The sequence below is a fragment of the Polypterus senegalus genome, chromosome 10 (assembly GCF_016835505.1).
Source record: "Polypterus senegalus isolate Bchr_013 chromosome 10, ASM1683550v1, whole genome shotgun sequence".
NCBI classification, from domain to species: domain Eukaryota; kingdom Metazoa; phylum Chordata; class Cladistia; order Polypteriformes; family Polypteridae; genus Polypterus; species Polypterus senegalus.
The window spans coordinates 69,919,017-69,936,552 of NC_053163.1; the positions used below are offsets into that span (position 1 = coordinate 69,919,017).

A 17,536-nucleotide genomic window follows, 5' to 3' on the forward strand; every position below is an offset into this window, starting at 1 on the left:
ATAAATAATAAATAATCTACCTTTTATCTTTCAGAAGGCAATGTATCATTTAATAATAATATTAATCACCTGGGGCCTCATGTATAAACGGTGCGTATGCACAGAAATGTTGCATAAGAACTTTTCCACGTTCAAATCGCGATGTATAAAACCTACACTTGGCGTAAAGCCACGCACTTTTCCACGGTACCTCATGCCTTGTCGTACGCAAGTTCTCCGCTCGGTTTTGCAGACTGGCGGCACTCAGCGTCAAAGTAATGCTACTGTTCCTGTGTGGTTACACCTTATTTTCCTGACGCGGCTTTATAAATACACTGAAACTAACCGCATATTGTTTATTAGTGTAATGCATCTGATTGTAATTAACTTGTAACAATATAATGGTCCAGGGAACAGCCATAGTATTCCAAATACCATAACTGCTTTAGCGTTGTTACTCTCACTTCTCCTTCTTCTTCTTCTTCTTCTTTCAGCTCCTCCCGTTAGGAGTTGCCACAGCGGATCATCTTTTTCCATATTACTCTCACTGCATCTGAGTGTGAATCACAGCAGCAGCTGATCGGAAAGAGAATTATCGGTATACGGCTTCAAGGACACGCTGTCTCAGCCACTGCAAAACGTTTTAAAGCCTTTCCTGTACGGACCTCACGGTTCATAAACAGTTTCATCCAAAGAACTTTAAACGCACTCAATCAATTGTACCTTGTAGAACTGTTTGTACAAAGTACTTATAAGTACAATCACCCCACTGTAAACTTGCACTACAGTTAAAATATTGCACAACCTGCGCCACTTTATAAAGCGCGTATTTACATATGATGATGATATCATTTTTAAGATGAAATGCAGCAAAATATGTTTATTAAATTATACAGATAAAACTTTAACTTCATTTAAATAATCTATATTCTTCACTGGGAGTATCGTTAAGGATAGAATAATTAAACATGTACTATGAAGATATTTCAATGTTCCTTAAACGTTGTGAAGAATCGGCGCTAAGCTTACAGATGGCTTAACTTCTATTACAGAGCTGATTGTGTGGCGATCGGTTACTTTTGGAAAGAAAAGCACTGACTGCAGTGACGGCTACGCCAATATATATTGAATATAACACAGAAAGAGAAAATAACAACACAGCTAAAAATGCAGCAACAAATTTCGGCAAAAGTTAAATGCTTGTGTCATGAGCACGAGGCGGCTATGCAGTGTCTGCAACGGACGAGGTCATCCACCGTGCATAAGCTACCTTACTGACGGGCAGGCGAAGGAGTCACCGATTCTTCCTCTGCCCAGTGCCACCACAAGCCTAGAGCCGCCCCTGAGTACTGCTGCAATAAATTATTTCATCGAAGTGAAACCCATGTTTAATAATGTGCTTTAACTCCTATCATCATAAAAATGATATCACGTATACATCTCAGTATTTTAGTTATTCAGAGAGCTGTAATATCACGAATGTAACGGATTCTGTGTCCAGTTGGAGGAAGAGAGCCAGTTTAAGAAGCAAGTAGTGATTCACACGCACAGAGCACATAGAAGATCAAATACAAAACAAAGCATTTAACGTGTTACTTTAATTACGATGTGATTTGAGAAACTGGTTAATTAAACGATTTTAAGATGAAGTTTATGATGTTCTACTTTAATGACAAATTAAACTACGTGATTAAAGTGGAAATGTCGAGATTGAAGTTGACATTTCGTGCATTTTCCCCACTGTGTGCCTTTTTTCTCTGTACCCTAATAAGCTTTCATATGACACTCAGACAGTGGGCTACAACTCGCTTTTCACGGCGACTTTGATATGTGACTTCTTTTTTATTTCCGGCACTGTGCGATTTTGTGAACGTGAGCTTTCAAGTTTCTCCAACACTCTATGTCACTCGATCAACTTTCTTTTGTTGATTATACCACGGTTTATTTGAACAAATAGTATGTTGTTCCTTTGCCTCCACTTGGTATTCGCTGAAATTCTTATATTTTCCCCCGTGCTTTTCCCATTGTCTTTTTACAGAAAGCTGAGTTTAAGGGCGATTTATATTCATTTGCATATTCAAAGAGGTGTAATTCTGGGAGGAGTTGGGGTGTTACATAAAGCACGTGCACAAGCGTTAGTTTTCACGCTGATCGGGATTTATGTAGCGGAAGAACGTGGAAGTTGGAGTTAAGCACAGATTCCTGCATCTGGATTTTTCTGTGCGTAAGCACATTTCGGCTTGTGTGCTTACGCCATGTTATAGTGCGAGTTCTACGCACGGCGTTATACATGAGGCCCCCGTTATTTTCAAAACGTACATATTGAATTCTGTGCTGCAGGAGGCCATAGTCTATCAAGACTTCATCAAGAGCAAGGAAGCACACAGCATATTGATATATGACTACATTTTGTAATGCTTTACATAAAAGGCGCTCTCCTGTCTCTTAAGGCCAAGTGTTCAGCTGGAACCCTGTTCACCATTGGCCTTCAAAGTGCTCATTTGAATATTTGCGTACTGTAGCAGCCCACCTTCAACGGCTGGGTATGTTTATGACACACCATTGCCTACCATTTTTGTTATACACTACTTAGTGGGTTGCGACTTCCATGGCCACCATGCTGCTAAAACAATGATCTTTTTTTATTCATTAACTACTGGAAAATGTGGAAACATTGAACAAAACCACTTGTTCCAATTTCTATTGAACCAAAGAAATTTCAAGCCTCTAGCTGGCTGCCATTCATTTTACAGATTGATTTAAATAAATAAATAAAAGAGGAGCTTGATGCAGACCTAGGAACCTTTCAGTGCACTTCATTTGAGACCCAGAGAAGCAGTAACACCAAACTCTCTCCTTATGTCTCTCCTCATTTGGGAAGCTTCCACTAAATGAACCTGGAAAATGTTCCTGAACATGCAACTGGTTCTACAGTTGAGGATAACATGACAGAGTGAACAGAATTTATCAAAGATTCCCCTTAGTTAGCTTGTCACCATCTGTCATGAATTAAGATTGAATTTAATTTGTTTGAAGCATTTAAAATTTTTCTAGCCGAGAATTGGATTTTCTAGGGATGTTTTTAAGCATGCATCATACATACGTAGGAGATTAAGTTTAAAAGTATAACATTTTAATGTAGTGTTTACCATAACACCATCTTTGTTTTGGATGGATGTCACCATTTAGTGGCTTCATTGCTGCTGTACATGGCCCCAAGTTGCTAGGTACATTGCCCTGGACGTTCTGTCATTGTCATCATCTCCTTGACAATATATATGACTGCCATTTTGAACCTGATGCTATCCAGCTTTGTGGATAAACAAAAGAAATGCATGCTTGTGTTGTCCCCACCCTGAAATTCTTGTGTGTTCTTGACTACATGTTATTTCCTCTCCTTGAACATTGTTAGTTAAAATAGACACGCATATATGATATGAACTATTTACTAACAGTGGCATTGTTAGAGTCGGTGCTGTGTAATATGATGTCCTTCCTCCTTTGCAGTACAAATCAAGACACTTGCTTTCTCAACTGTCTTTAGTCAAGCTGGATGAGTGTTCGCTTTGGACTCAGAGACTTTGGTGGTGTGGCCTGGGTGAGGACATGAAGCAAAGAGAGGGGTGAGAACCCGAGTGATTTCTCCTTAGTGACATAACAAATAAAAAGATTAGATTCATCTGCCACTCCAAGTAAGACATACTATAAAAGAAACATAAATGTCAGCTAGAAACCGAGAAAAAAGCAAGAAAACTGGAATGTTTTTCAGACCTAAAAAGGGACATGCCAGTGAAATATCAATCTAGGGGTGCTTGGTAGGAGTAGTTGAGAGAATTAAATCTTCTGTGGACAATAAAAAGCAAAGGGAGTACCCGTTACCTACCTGGCCTCAATCCACCTGATGTGGCAACGGGCAAAGAGCAACACCACCTCCAGAAACAGGTACATTCAGGGATGGGTGGACTGGGGGAAAATTTACTAAATAAATGGGCATGGATTTATGCTAATTAGCAATGAGATTATGTCTGAGGCCAAAAATAAAATAGGACTGGAGACAAAAATCATTTTCAATAACTAAAGAGGAAATGTGCAGTGAGCCGGACAGAAAGACACAAGGAGAGGTAGAGGGGTGAGTATCCCCTTATCAAAAAAGGAAAAATACTTGAAATTGCATAAAATCGCATACACAGCACAAAGTACACCTATAGTTTACTTGGCATCAATTAATTATATAAAAAACAGGGACTGGGCAAGAAAATGCTTATGGACCACAATTTTGCTGAAAAAAGCAAGTGTAGATGTTCCCTTTTGCCTGCACATGTTATGAAAACGTAAGGTCAAGAAGAAACAAACTTCATGACCAGCCTGATAAATTTTCCTCCCTACTGAAACAACAGGGCTGGTGCCACATGCAGGTTGATTCCTGTCTTGTGCCCAGTGCTGCTAGGATAGGCTTCAGCCTCCAGTATTGTGACTCAACTTAAGCACAGCTGATCATGTGTGGAAGAATAAAATATCAGGTATGATAGCAGGACCTGTTTTCACTCTCTGACTGCCAGAAGTGGGGTGAAAGAGCCAATTAATGTCAAGGGAAATGACAAACAAAATAAATGGATGAAGTCGCAATGCTTGCACAACTTAATTTTTGTTTAAACTCTTGTTTATTTATTTAAAGTAATATTAATATTTCACTAATCGTATGATATATGTAATGACTATTAAAAAATATAAGGGGATTCAAAGAGCTTCTTCATCTACAGTGCAATATATTATGCTTTTATTCAGGGACACAGATACCAGCATTTAGGAAGAGATAATGAAAACCCACAATGCTTTCATGAAACCCGATTCCAGCAGACTGATTAAATCAGTTTGCAAAGTGTTTTTTTAGTACTTGCACATGGATCAAAAAAGTACAAGAAACAATCCTATCTTTGTATTAACATCCTTAATTCAGCGTTATCCCTTGTACAGTTACAAAGTAGCAGAGCACCACAAGATAATGTTGTGTTGTGCGTACAATCAGATCAACAAGATGAACACAAGTCCAAACGTGAGGTATGATAATTCGGCTTACCTTGGTCCATATATCCCAGAGACAGGAGAGAGAATGAAGACATCGTGCATGTTGGAGCCATCCACTTTTGAAGTGACACCCATTGTGCTGGTTGGTGTGGTTGAACAGCTGGTTGGACTTGTTGGGAGAGGCTACAGAAAGAGTCCCAAAAAGAGTTAATGTCTCCAGGCGTACACAAGTCTTCAGCAGACAGACATCAATCTAACTTCAATATATTCAATCAATCCTCTATGAAGGTCTTTTGGCCATGAAACACCAGCCTTCAGTAAGATTTATATGGCAGCAAGAAGCAGTAATGGTCACACTTCACACACACACACATGCATGCACACACACACATTTACAGACATTAAATAATATGTGAAAAAGGCGTGGTACTGAATTGAAAGCTGATTTTTAAAATTAAAACTTTTTCTGGTTATATTTTCTGTTTGATAGATCAAGAGGGTCCGAGCCAATCCCAGTAACTTTGGGCACAAGACAAGAACCATTCTGGACAGAGTGCTATTCCATCACATAGCACACTCACATACAGTATGCTGGGCTGATTTAATGCTTCCTATCCACGTATAAAATGTCAAATTGATCAAATTCCACATAGAAAGAATTAAACTGAAGTCTTGGGAGCTCTACTTTCCTGAAATGAGCTCAGGAGAAATGAAAATGGCTGGGTAAAAAGGGCAAGTTATGGTTAGACAGCTGTTGTCTTGAACAATATTGGTTTTAATTTTGAAGACAGTTATGAGAGTTACTTACAACTGTCTTTCTGAGTGCTGTTTTCAAGCTATCTGTAGGTTATAAGCTGATTAGGACAAAAATATTTTACTGTTTTGAATTTTTATGTTATTTTTAAACTAAGAAATTTGATTAAATAAAGAGCCAGTCCTTGATTACATATGACAACTGATTGAAAAGTGTGACCATGCTGCCTTGGTACATATTCCAACTACGCAGTGCTGGAGGAGTCATGATCAAGTGCTTGTGATTGTATGCCAGCAATAGGTCCAGTTTTTCTGTACTCCATGGTTATGTTGTGTACAACAGATAAATCTCGGCTTCGCAGAGGCAGCAGCAAGTGATCTAACTTCACCAGTGAGACAAAGATGTGTGATTGGGCTTTGTGTAAAGGTTTACAATATTGTCTTAATCATATGGAACAGACAATAAGCTCGGCAATTGTATTCGGATGATGGCAGATTTTCAACCCCGATAATGAGGTGAGAAAAGCTGCCTTGAAGACGATATTAAAAAACTGACATTTATAACACTGAAATAGGTATATAGAGTTTGAACAAGTAAAGTACTTTGGAAACGAGGAAGTCTCCAACCGAGCGGAATCTTCACATGCAGAATGACAGGTACTATAACTACCAACTTTACAATTCATTTTTCATACATCAAAATTTTCTTTATCAAAGATTAGTTAAAACATTTTTGACTAAACATATACAATTATTTATTTCATTTTCCAACATGATTGTCTAATTTAACGTCACAGAGAGGTGTTTCACAGTGTGTGCAAAGCCCTCCTCATGCTCACTCATATAGAATGATTTACAGTTACCAGTTAATCCAACTCAAAGTTTGTATTCTTCATTTTGGCAAATAGAGGGAGAATGAAGCACTTGCTATTAAAAGCACTGATGTCAGGATGGGAGACTCGATCCTGAGATTAAAATAGACATCAGCATTTATCTGGAAGCCACCCTTGCAAGCAACCCAGGAGTAGCCAAACATTTCCATTTCCGTTCTCTTATTTCCATCTATTACATAGTCACAGAATCTTGGCCACTTTCTAATCTCCACGACGGAGGGGAAGCAGCGAGCTAGCGTTTGACAAAGAATCCATAAGCTAACAGCTACTGACCCCTTACACCAGCAATTGCCTGCTCCTTGTTGTTAATCTTTTTGGAAAGATAATTAGCTTTGAATGGATTTTGCCTATTTTCATTAATTCTGTAATCACTCACAACTGAATGGATAAAATATATTAACAGACTTGGAAAGTTATGACACCTAATGAATGAAAATGGTAATTTGCTAATTATCAATACCAACTTCCTCCTTTGTTATTACCTTAGCCCTGGCACTTTTTATAAAACTCTGACAATGAGATTACAGACTTAAAATATAAGTTAGACAATGTGAAACAAAACAAGATTGTATTTTTTAAAACAGAGCAACATTTAAAAGGAGCTGGTGCAACTGGGGTCAAGATGTGGTCTGCGTTTTACAGCAAAACTAAGATTAAATTTACAGACTTAAAAAAAATCACCTGACATCTTTTGTTCTTACAGGCGGGTATCTTTATTCAATGCAAGATATGGTTTGGAATGTTCTGTGCTAAGTGCAGCACATGAAAGTTGGGTGTTGTGGCATCATGTGTGTTTAAATAACAGCATAATGTATATGAACTTAGAAAAACACTTGCTGGACACATCTATAAGTCCCAAATTGAGGTAATATTTGACCAACGTCAGGGACATCTTTTCTTTGACTACATGGACTCAGTGGCACATCTTCTAAAGCACTTACAGGAGCAACAATAAAGTATTTGGCAGTGTAGGTACTTGCCTGATGACTTTAGTATTACTGTATATGGCAATCTTTCCTTATGCCTTCTAGTGGAATATCAGATGTTTCCATCCAGAGAACTACATGTTCTTATTGTTGCCTCTGTCTATTAAATTTCTGAGACCTGACAAGGACCTTAGAGACAACCTCAAGTCTGGTCTTGCGTCATCAGAAACAAGAAGGAGGCAGTCAGTTATAGCAACAACTGAGTCATTCTTCTCAGGAGCACACCTCTCTTTTGTACTTTAGCACCAGCGTGTGCTATTTATTTTATGTCTTTTCCAAGACCAAGGGGCCCCTCTGGTTCTCAAACATTATACAGGTATATATATATATATATATATATATATATATATATATATATATATATATATATATATATATATATATATATATATATATATATATATATATATATATATATATATATATCCATTTTCCAACCCACTGAATCCGAACACAGGGTCACGGGGGTCTGCTGGAGCCAATCCCAGCCAACACAGGGCACAAGGCAGGAACCAATCCCGTGCAGGGTGCCAACCCACCGCAGGACACACACAAACACACCCACACACCAAGTACACACTAGGGCCAATTTAGAATCGCCAATCCACCTAATCTGCATGTCTTTGGACTGTGGGAGGAAACCGGAGCACCTGGAGGAAACCCACGCAGACACGAGGAGAACATGCAGACTCCACGCAGGGAGGACCCTGGAAGTGATATACTGTGTATATATATATATATATATATATATATATATATATATATATATATATATATATATATATATATATATATTTTATATATACTAAAGGACATACAAAAAGTTTCTGCACTTTTATATATTTTCGTTGGAAACTGTCAAGGCGGGAGGAGTAGTATTTGGGCATTAAAAAGTTGGTACGACACTGGGAAAACTGTTTTTACAAAGGAAGGTGACTATGCAAAAAAATCTGATGTCATTTTGCTTTTGAAATTCAAAATAAATAGAGTTAAAAAAAGTGAGGAAACATTTTGAACATCCCTCGTATATATATATATCTATACTAATAAAATGCAAAGCCCTCACTGACTCACTCACTCACTCACTCACTCACTCATCACTAATTCTCCAACTTCCCGTGTAGGTAGATGGCTGAAATTTGGCAGGCTTATTCCTTACAGCTTACTTACAAAAGTTAAGCAGGTTTCATTTCGAAAATCTACACGTAACGGTCATAACGGTCGATAACGGTCAACAACATCCGTCATGTTGAACTTTCTTATTTATGGCCCCATCTTCATGAAATTTGGTAGGCAGCTTCCCTGCGTTAAACAAAACCAATGTACATACTTATTTCAATGGTATGACGCTACTGTCGGCCGCCATATTGAATTTTCCAATGTCACTAATTCTCCAACTTCCCGTGTAGGTAGAAGGCTGAAATTTGGCAGGCTCATTCCTTACAGCTTACTTACAAAAGTAAAGCAGGTTTCATTTCGAAATTCTACGCGTAACGGTCACAACGGTTGACAACGTCCGCCATGTTGAACTTTCTTAATTATGGCCCCATCTTCACGAAATTTGGTAGGCGGCTTCCCTGCGCTAACCGAAACCAATGTATGTACTTATTTCGGTGGTATGATGCCACTGTACTTACTGTTAGACTTACTTTACATTGTTCAGGTACCCATTTCCTTTATCATTCCAACCGTAACCCCATTAGCATGTCTATCAAGGTGATCACCATCGATCAAAGATGCCCGGAGATGGCATCAAATATTTTACAACTTTCGACAACCACCAATGCCTCTTAAACATCTTAGATTGACAGGTGACGATTTCAGTAATGGACACTTTAATGTTAATGAATGTTTAAACTATCAAAAGCTGGATGTGAAGTTATCAATGAAACCGGTTGTATACTTACAACGCTTGACAGATGCCGAATGTCTCTTCAACACAAGTCCTACAAACACTGTCGTAATTGAAACAAACCATGAAACTTAAACCGATTATGACTGCAGCAATCCAAGCTGTGAGATTTGAAACAAGATTACTGTTCACATGGGCAACTGTACGTTGCATGCTCAACAGTAAGCTCAGCGCACAGCTTGGTCATATTACCATATATTGGCCGAACTCACAATGTGTTATAAAAAGAGATTATTATTATTAACAAATAATTATTGGTATATTTTCCCTCAGTTTAAAAAGGTTTAATTTTCTTCTTAATAAAAATTTTAAGGCATTACTTTGCCGCTGTGAAGCGCGGGTGTTCTGCTAGTAAACTTAATAAGTTACAGCATAATGAAAATTGCATAATTAGATCTGGACCACCCTATATATATATATATATATATATATATATATATATATATATATATATATATATATATATATATATATATATATATATATATATATATATATACTGTGGAGCTCTCCCGACAGCAGGATCGTGCCCCGAGGTCCAGCAGGGCCTTATGGACTTTGTAGTGTTTATACACAGCCTTGCTGGATACCTTGGGGACCACCAGGAGTCGCTGTGGGGGGACTCATGGGCTCTGTGATGCCGTGTGACCCAGGAGTACGTCATGGTCACGTGACAGGAAGAAATGTCGTGCTCCCGGGTTGAAGTAAAGGACTAATTGTCCTGACCCGGAAGGAATAAGGAACTGTGGACTGTTGAGACAGAAACACCTCCGGGTCAGGGGCTATAAAAGGGCGGTGCCTCGCTCCAGACAACGAGCTGAGCTGGGAGGTAGAGGAGCAAGTGTCTGGACGAGGAGGAGTGTTTATTGTGTTGGAGTTTGTTTAAAATAGTTTATGAGTAGTGTGGAAGGTGCTTTGTGCACGGTGAAAAACAATAAAAGGTCTTGGACTTTTACCTGGTGTTTGGAGTCATCCCTGAGGGTTCAAGGGAGCACTAGCGCCCCCTACTGCCACACTGGCGTAGTCGGCAGGATTCTCTGGCCGTCTGTTGGCAGGGGACCTGCATTAAAAATAAATTTTATGTGGGCAGACAACCCTCGGTGGATTCCCCATCTTTTTACGGAGGTGCAAACACCACCCGCTACTGAGAAAGCTGCAACTGTGAGCATCAGTCCAATCCGGAGAACGATGGGCAAGAAGACCGGGAAAAAGAAGGTCAGTCCCAGCGGGTTGCAGGACCTGACGGATGCCGGAATGCCCTGGGCCTACCTGACCGGGAGCGAGGAAGACAGAGCGCTAATTCGGGCCGAACAAGCCTGGGTAGCGAAAAACTCGGGACACGGACAGCTGTCGAGCGCTTCGGGCTCCCTAGACAGTTCGGGGGTGCCGCCATCTGCTACGAAGGCAGCTGCAGGTAAAATACCCGACGTTTCGAATTCATATATATCATGTTTTGCAGACGCCTGCCGAGAGAATCGCAGCAGCGTCTCGAATGACTTCCTCATGCTTCAGCAAAATGGCCGCAGCTCCCAGAAGGCAGGCCAGGACGCGAGACGGCTAGAGACAGCTGCGATCGACAACAGACTGGTCACCCGCGGTGGATGCCGGGACGGTGAAGGTAACCCGGAGTCCTCCGACGAGGCCTCCTAGAAGGGGAGGGGAAGGCAAGCGAAGTGCCGCCGAAACAAGCTGCAACCGTCAAGGAGGGACGGGTTGTGGCTGAAGGGTCTGCAGTCGCGAAGGAAAAGGCAGATCTCAGCCAGCTTGTAGTAGCCAGCCATCCACCTGTGGACTCCAAGTCCCAAGAGCCTTTGCGCGACCCAGCTGAACACGTGCCAGGAAGGGACGTGCTCATTGGTTCCCGGCCGGAGGGTAAGCGAAACGCGGAAGCGCAAACAACTCTGGCCGTAAACATTAACTCTCTGGACTTACGGGGGCTCGAGTTCCTCGAGCCCCTACGCCGTTTCTTCCAGGATTTAAAAGACCTAAAGGAACGTGTGGAGGAATTGGGAGCGATGGCAGCAGCACCCTTGACGGCACTGAGGGAATTCGTGCACCGGCTGCGCCGGGAAGCTCCGGAGATGATCGATGTGGGAGTGCAGGTGAGTCTGTCCCGTGTCGTAGAATATAAGGGGACACAGTGCGATCTGACACCACCGAGGATAAGTAGTGGGTGTCAAAGCACCGTGTGCCCGACAGCAGAGAGGGGCACAATGACCGACCGGTTAGAAAAAGGAGTAAACGGTCCGGGGCATGCGTGTGACGTGGCCGTACAAGCCCCAATGTTCCAGCCGGTCTTAAGTGTGGGGTAGTGCCGCTGACAGGAGTGCCGGGGGAAGCGCCGCTCGTGCCGATGCAGCTGAATGGTGCTGTTCATCGGAGCGACGCGGTGCTAATGACGCCGCCTCCGGGTAAGCGGAAGACAACGGGTGTGCAAACAGCAAAGAGGCTCTCTCTTTTCCATAGAGAGACTCAAGCTGAGCACAAGCCCCAGATGAAACAGGAGGACCCCAAACTAAAGCGTGGGTCTCCTGACATATCAAAGAGAAGGCTAGAGGGCAGCCTAGCGACCTTAATGCCCTCCTTGGTAGATGAAGGGGCGGAGACGACACTGACGGAGTTCCCGAGATGTTTTTGGTCCCGCAGAGGGAAGCAACCAGGAGGGCTTCGTCGGTGCTACAATTGCCGGCGACGGGCCACGAGTGGCGCCATTGTCCCCGGGGAGACAGGACGTACACCATCCCCCCAAGGTTCGCTCGAGGACAGGGGCAACGCAGCCAAGGCCCGGATGACGCGTCCTCCTGGAGGAGGACATCCCTCACGGGGCTGGACGCTCCGCCCCAGAAGTCGTCGCTAAGGGGGGGGGGACTGTGGAGGACTGCCGGCTTCCCATGCCGGTCCTCACCCCCAGGCCGCCTGGAGGAGCTCTCCCGACAACAGGATCGTGCCCTGAGGTCCAGCAGGGCCTTATGGACTTTGTAGTGTTTATACACAGCCCTGCTGGATACCTTGGGGACAACCAGGAGTCGCTGTGATGCCGTATGACCCGGGAGTACGTCACGGTCACGTGACAGGAAGAAATGTCGTGCTCCCGGGTTGAAGTAAAGGACTAATTGTCCTGACCCGGAAGAAATAAGGAACTGTGGACTGTTGAGACAGAAACACCTCCGGGTCAGGGGCTATAAAAGGGCGGTGCCTTGCTCCAGACAACGAGCTGAGCTGGGAGGTAGAGGAGCAAGTGTCTGGGCGAGGAGGAGTGTTTATTTAAGTTTAAGTTTGTTTAAAATAGTTTATGAGTAGTGTGGAAGGTGCTTTGTGCACGGTGAAAAACAATAAAAGGTCTTGGACTTTTACCTGGTGTTTGGAGTCATCCCTGAGGGTTCAAGGGAGCACTAGCGCCCCCTACTGCCACCATATATATATATATATATATATATATATGTACTCCAGCTTTGCAAAGCTTATTCATGCCCATAAACCTCTTTTCATAAGATGATGTTTAGCAACATAAGCATACAATTGCCATTCATTTTAATGGGAAAAAATATTAGCATTCTCTGACCATAATAATTATCCTTTTTTTTCCAAATAACAACACATGAAAACTGATTGAAATAGTTTATTAATATTATAATCATCAAAAAAATTCTGATAAGACATTTCCCTTCATTAAATACAGTTGTTTACCTACTCTTTTTTACTTCGAATTTCACTTTCAAAAGAATGGCCTTTTTAACTTCCTTGAACTTTTCCAATTGCCTCACAGTGTTTCTGGGTGTGGAAGTGCTTCATATAATGTAAAAAGAAATGTGAGCAACACAAGTGACAAGCTGAATGAGCCATAGCATGTGAACACAGCACCTTAAGTGTGAGAATGTCTGAGAATGTAACTGTGCCTCACAAACATCAGGCTGTGCACCAACCATACAAGATGATTGGACATTAAACTAACTGTTTACATTTGAAAATCATCCTGGACTCGGTGATAATAACTAGAAAAATTCAGATTCACTGTGGTTCATAAAACAAAAAAGGGAATTAAGTAAAGGGTCAGTAAAAGTAAAGTCAAGTCAGTCCAGAAAGGTCAGATATCTTCCCAGGGGAACTAATAAGAGCAGTATACCTGGTTCAGTTTCCAGAATGATGGTTTATTGAATGTCTCCAAGTTGCCACAGTATGTAATATATGTGTATATGGTATATTACAGCAACTCCAAATTGAATTAAGAGGGTTTGATAATGAGTCAATATAATATAGGACTGCCAAACCACTTACTATAATTCAGGGTTCCAGGCATCAAAGTTTATCTAGTGAGCATCAGGCCTAAGGTTTAAGGCCCATCGCTCGAAGGGGTGTCAAGTCCATTGAAGGGCCCATTCACACCCATATTTGTACTCACACCAGGCAAGTTAAAAATAACTTCTTAAATTAATTTGCCTGTCCTTAAAATATGGGGAAATAATCCTGAAAACCAAAAGAAACTCATGCAGACGCAAGGGGAATGTGCATACTCAGGTAACAACCAGGCACATGACTTAAACCCAGAAAACTGTAAGTTATTGCCAGTAACCATCGTGGCTCAATGGATGAAACATATGTACTGCATGTGCAGATACCTGTTCCTTATGACAATAATAACAAATAATTGTGAACTCCGCCACTTGAAAATTAATTGAGTAATGAAGACTTTTCATGTAGAAAAGTTCACATTTATTGAAGTGTGTTATTTTGTACTCCAGCAAGATCTTGATGTAATCCCCACTTTAAATATAACTGAAGAACATTCCTTTTTTAACAGTATAAATGCTCAGCAATACCATAAAAACACGCATTTGTATTGCTTGGTTTTCAGCATAAACAGGGGAATTATTTGGCATTTTCAACCGAGAAGACAAGTACACCACAAGAAACAGAACTAGAAAAATTTCCTCGACGCTTACTTGCATACACCGACTGCCATCTCTACATATTGTAGGTTAGTTAAGAGAGCTTTTAGGTTATTCTTTACAATGAAGTCGCATTGACTCTCATTATGTCCAGATATTATCTCATTCTGGGAATATCTTTTTCCCACAATCTGGAGAAGGAAATGAGAAAAATCCAAATACAAAAACCAGTACCACTCAACTGCACCTCATTTTTTGTGTGTACAGGTTCATTGTAAAATATTGTACAACTTGCTTTAAATTATATTCAGAGCACAGCCTTTTCTTTTAATACTTCAGAAATATAACAAGAGGCTGCTTTGCTAGATCAAGGCAGGCACGCTGCATGAAAATGATTTAGCATAATACCTTTCTAAAAATAGCAGCTATGTAATCTAGGGCTCCCTCTGCATTCAGCTGTGCTGCTACATTTTGAAAACTGTTTCATGAAAAAGTCAAGACCTTGTTGGCACTTCCACTTTCATTATTATTATTACTTTTTATTCAGGGTTTGCCAAGCAAAATCCAGATGCAAAGGGGAATAAATGGATGACGGAATACTACACTTTGTTTCTTTCTTACTGAACTGGAACGATATCAAAGCAGCAACACACAAATGAATTAATGAAACAATTTGCATTGAACTTTCATTATTATTTTACACTGTTGTTCACCTGCTTTATTGCAACAGTCATATCTTTTTTGAGCAAAACACACAGTTGTAAGGCAGTCCTTGACACTGGATATGATTCAGGTTACACATACAGTATGTTAGAAGGTTACAATATTTGAAGCCCAGGAGACTCATCAATTCTATTTGCCTAATTTCTCCAAAATGACATCAAATCTAGATTTGAAGATCTCAAAGCACTAATAACTACCACACTACTTGGTAATTTACTCCTTACACTGTACTTACGCGAAGTAAAATTTCATATTTTTGCAAAATGTGCTCTTAAAATGTTTTCACCACTGCTCCCATGTTCTCCTTAATGAATTTATTCTAAAATAACAGCCAGAATACACTGTACTAAATTCCATCAATAATCTTCAAAAAATCAATCTTATCACCTTTTAATCCCAAAGTTCTTAAACTTAAAAGGTTCAGTTCCTTTACTCTTTCCTCATAGCTCATACCTTGAACTCTTGCTGTATTTTCTGGAATTTCTTTAGTATATGTCCTTATTTTTAACATGGACCAAAACTGCACACAGTACTCCAGTAAACAACTCTACACATCGCGCTATATATACACTATGACCTAACATCATATTAAACTGCTTAATCATTTCTATATACTGTCTGGATGTGGGCAGCAATGAGTCCACTATGACTTTGAGGTCCTTCGTTTAAGGTGTACCTCAAGTTTTGAACCTCCAATGATGTATTTAAATCTAACATTTTTATTTCCTATATATAATACTTCACATTTATATACATTAAACCTAATCTGCCTAACACTATGCTGTTCAGGTCACTCTGTAATGACTCTCAGATTCTGTACTATTCGCCCTTGAACCTGGTTTAGTATCATCTGCACACTTGACCAACCAGACATTTATATTCTTATCAAGATCATTCAGGTATATTACAAAGAGTGCAAACCACAACAATAATCAATAACAGACACAATTTTTAACATCACCAACTCTTTGCTTCTGGTGAATGAGACAACCATTTTAACACACTTGTTGAGTTATTCCCTAACATTTCATGCAGGACCTCATTAAATATGCTCTGAAAATCAAATCCATGCTGACTGACTGCTTACTAATAGACCCATCTGATCTTTTTCTTAATAATAATTTACTTGTAATGCACATTAATCTTACTGGACTCAAATATTAAGGTTACAGAGCTTTTATATAAAGGGATAACTTTATCTAACTTCCAGGTTGAGAAATTTCCTCAATGTGCAGTGATTTTTGAAAAATACACATCAAGGGTTTATATACTATATGTGCTCATAAACCTCATACACTTTAGGATAAAAGTTATCTCCATCCATTCATTATCCAACCCGCCTTATCCAAACTACAGGGTCATGTGGTTCTGCTGGAGCCAATCCCAGCCAACCCAGGGCAAAAGGCAGGAAACAAACCCCGGGCAGGGTGCCAGCCCACCGTAGATTCTGGAAATATATTTTTTTTTTATTTCAGCATATTTAATCTAAGCAGCATTTCTCCCTCTACAATTTATAAACTACTGAGTGCCTCCTTAATAGTCAATGCAGCTGCTGAAATATATATAGATATATATATCTATATATATATTACGTCACCATCTGGGCTCATCGATGGTAAGCATGACCACCCCAGGACACCAAGGGGCAGGATTTTTACCCACAAATGACCCCGCCCCTTCCGGTCCATGAGCTATAAAAGCAAGACACTCATGGAAGGAAGCATATCATTCGGGAGATGAGCCTTCCACCCTAAAAAGCCCTAAAGGCTGACTGCTCTCCAGAGCCTTTAAATACAGTCTAGAGCTACAATTTATTTTTGTTTGTTTACCACTCAGTCAAGCACTTGCTAATTTTAGCCGGTTTATTATTTTGAGCAAACAGGGTGGGCCGGTTAGCATCCCAACATTTTATCTTGAATCCTATCTTACCCTTGACCAACCTAAATATATTATATACATTTACAATACAATAAATGCATATTTTATATACATATTTATGTAATGTGTACTTTTTAACACTTTAAAACTTAAACTTAACTCTTTCAGGGCTGATGTCGACTTTTGTCAAAAAGAAGAAAGGTTATCAACTGTAAACTGTGACAAAACCAACTGTTGTTTTAGTTGGACTCTCGTTATCTGAAGGAACATTAGATTCATTGGTCTGACCGAGAGTTCCTGCGCTTTCATGAGTAGCAAGGCGCAAACAACGGCAAAAATGGTACTGACATCTGGTGAGAGATCAAAGCGAATGCGTAAAGCTCTGCAGACGAAATTTTCCTATTATCTCTGAACTGGACTATGACTTGTCGGACTCTGATTTTGATACAAGTGATCGAAAACAAATGTGAGGTTCCAGCTTCAGCTTATTGGTCCCCAGCT

General features: G+C 40.4%; 1 protein-coding gene across 2 annotated transcripts in view; it reads right to left on the minus strand.

Annotated features, from left to right (window-relative positions):
* Positions 1–17,536, minus strand: part of si:ch211-26b3.4 (connector enhancer of kinase suppressor of ras 2) — a 615,118-nt gene that overhangs the window by 216,874 nt on the left and 380,708 nt on the right. For both annotated transcript variants that reach the window (XM_039765942.1, XM_039765943.1), the window contains exon 9: positions 5,057–5,187. In XM_039765942.1, the coding sequence (XP_039621876.1) occupies positions 5,057–5,187 (131 nt within the window). The remainder of the gene's footprint in view (positions 1–5,056; positions 5,188–17,536) is intronic.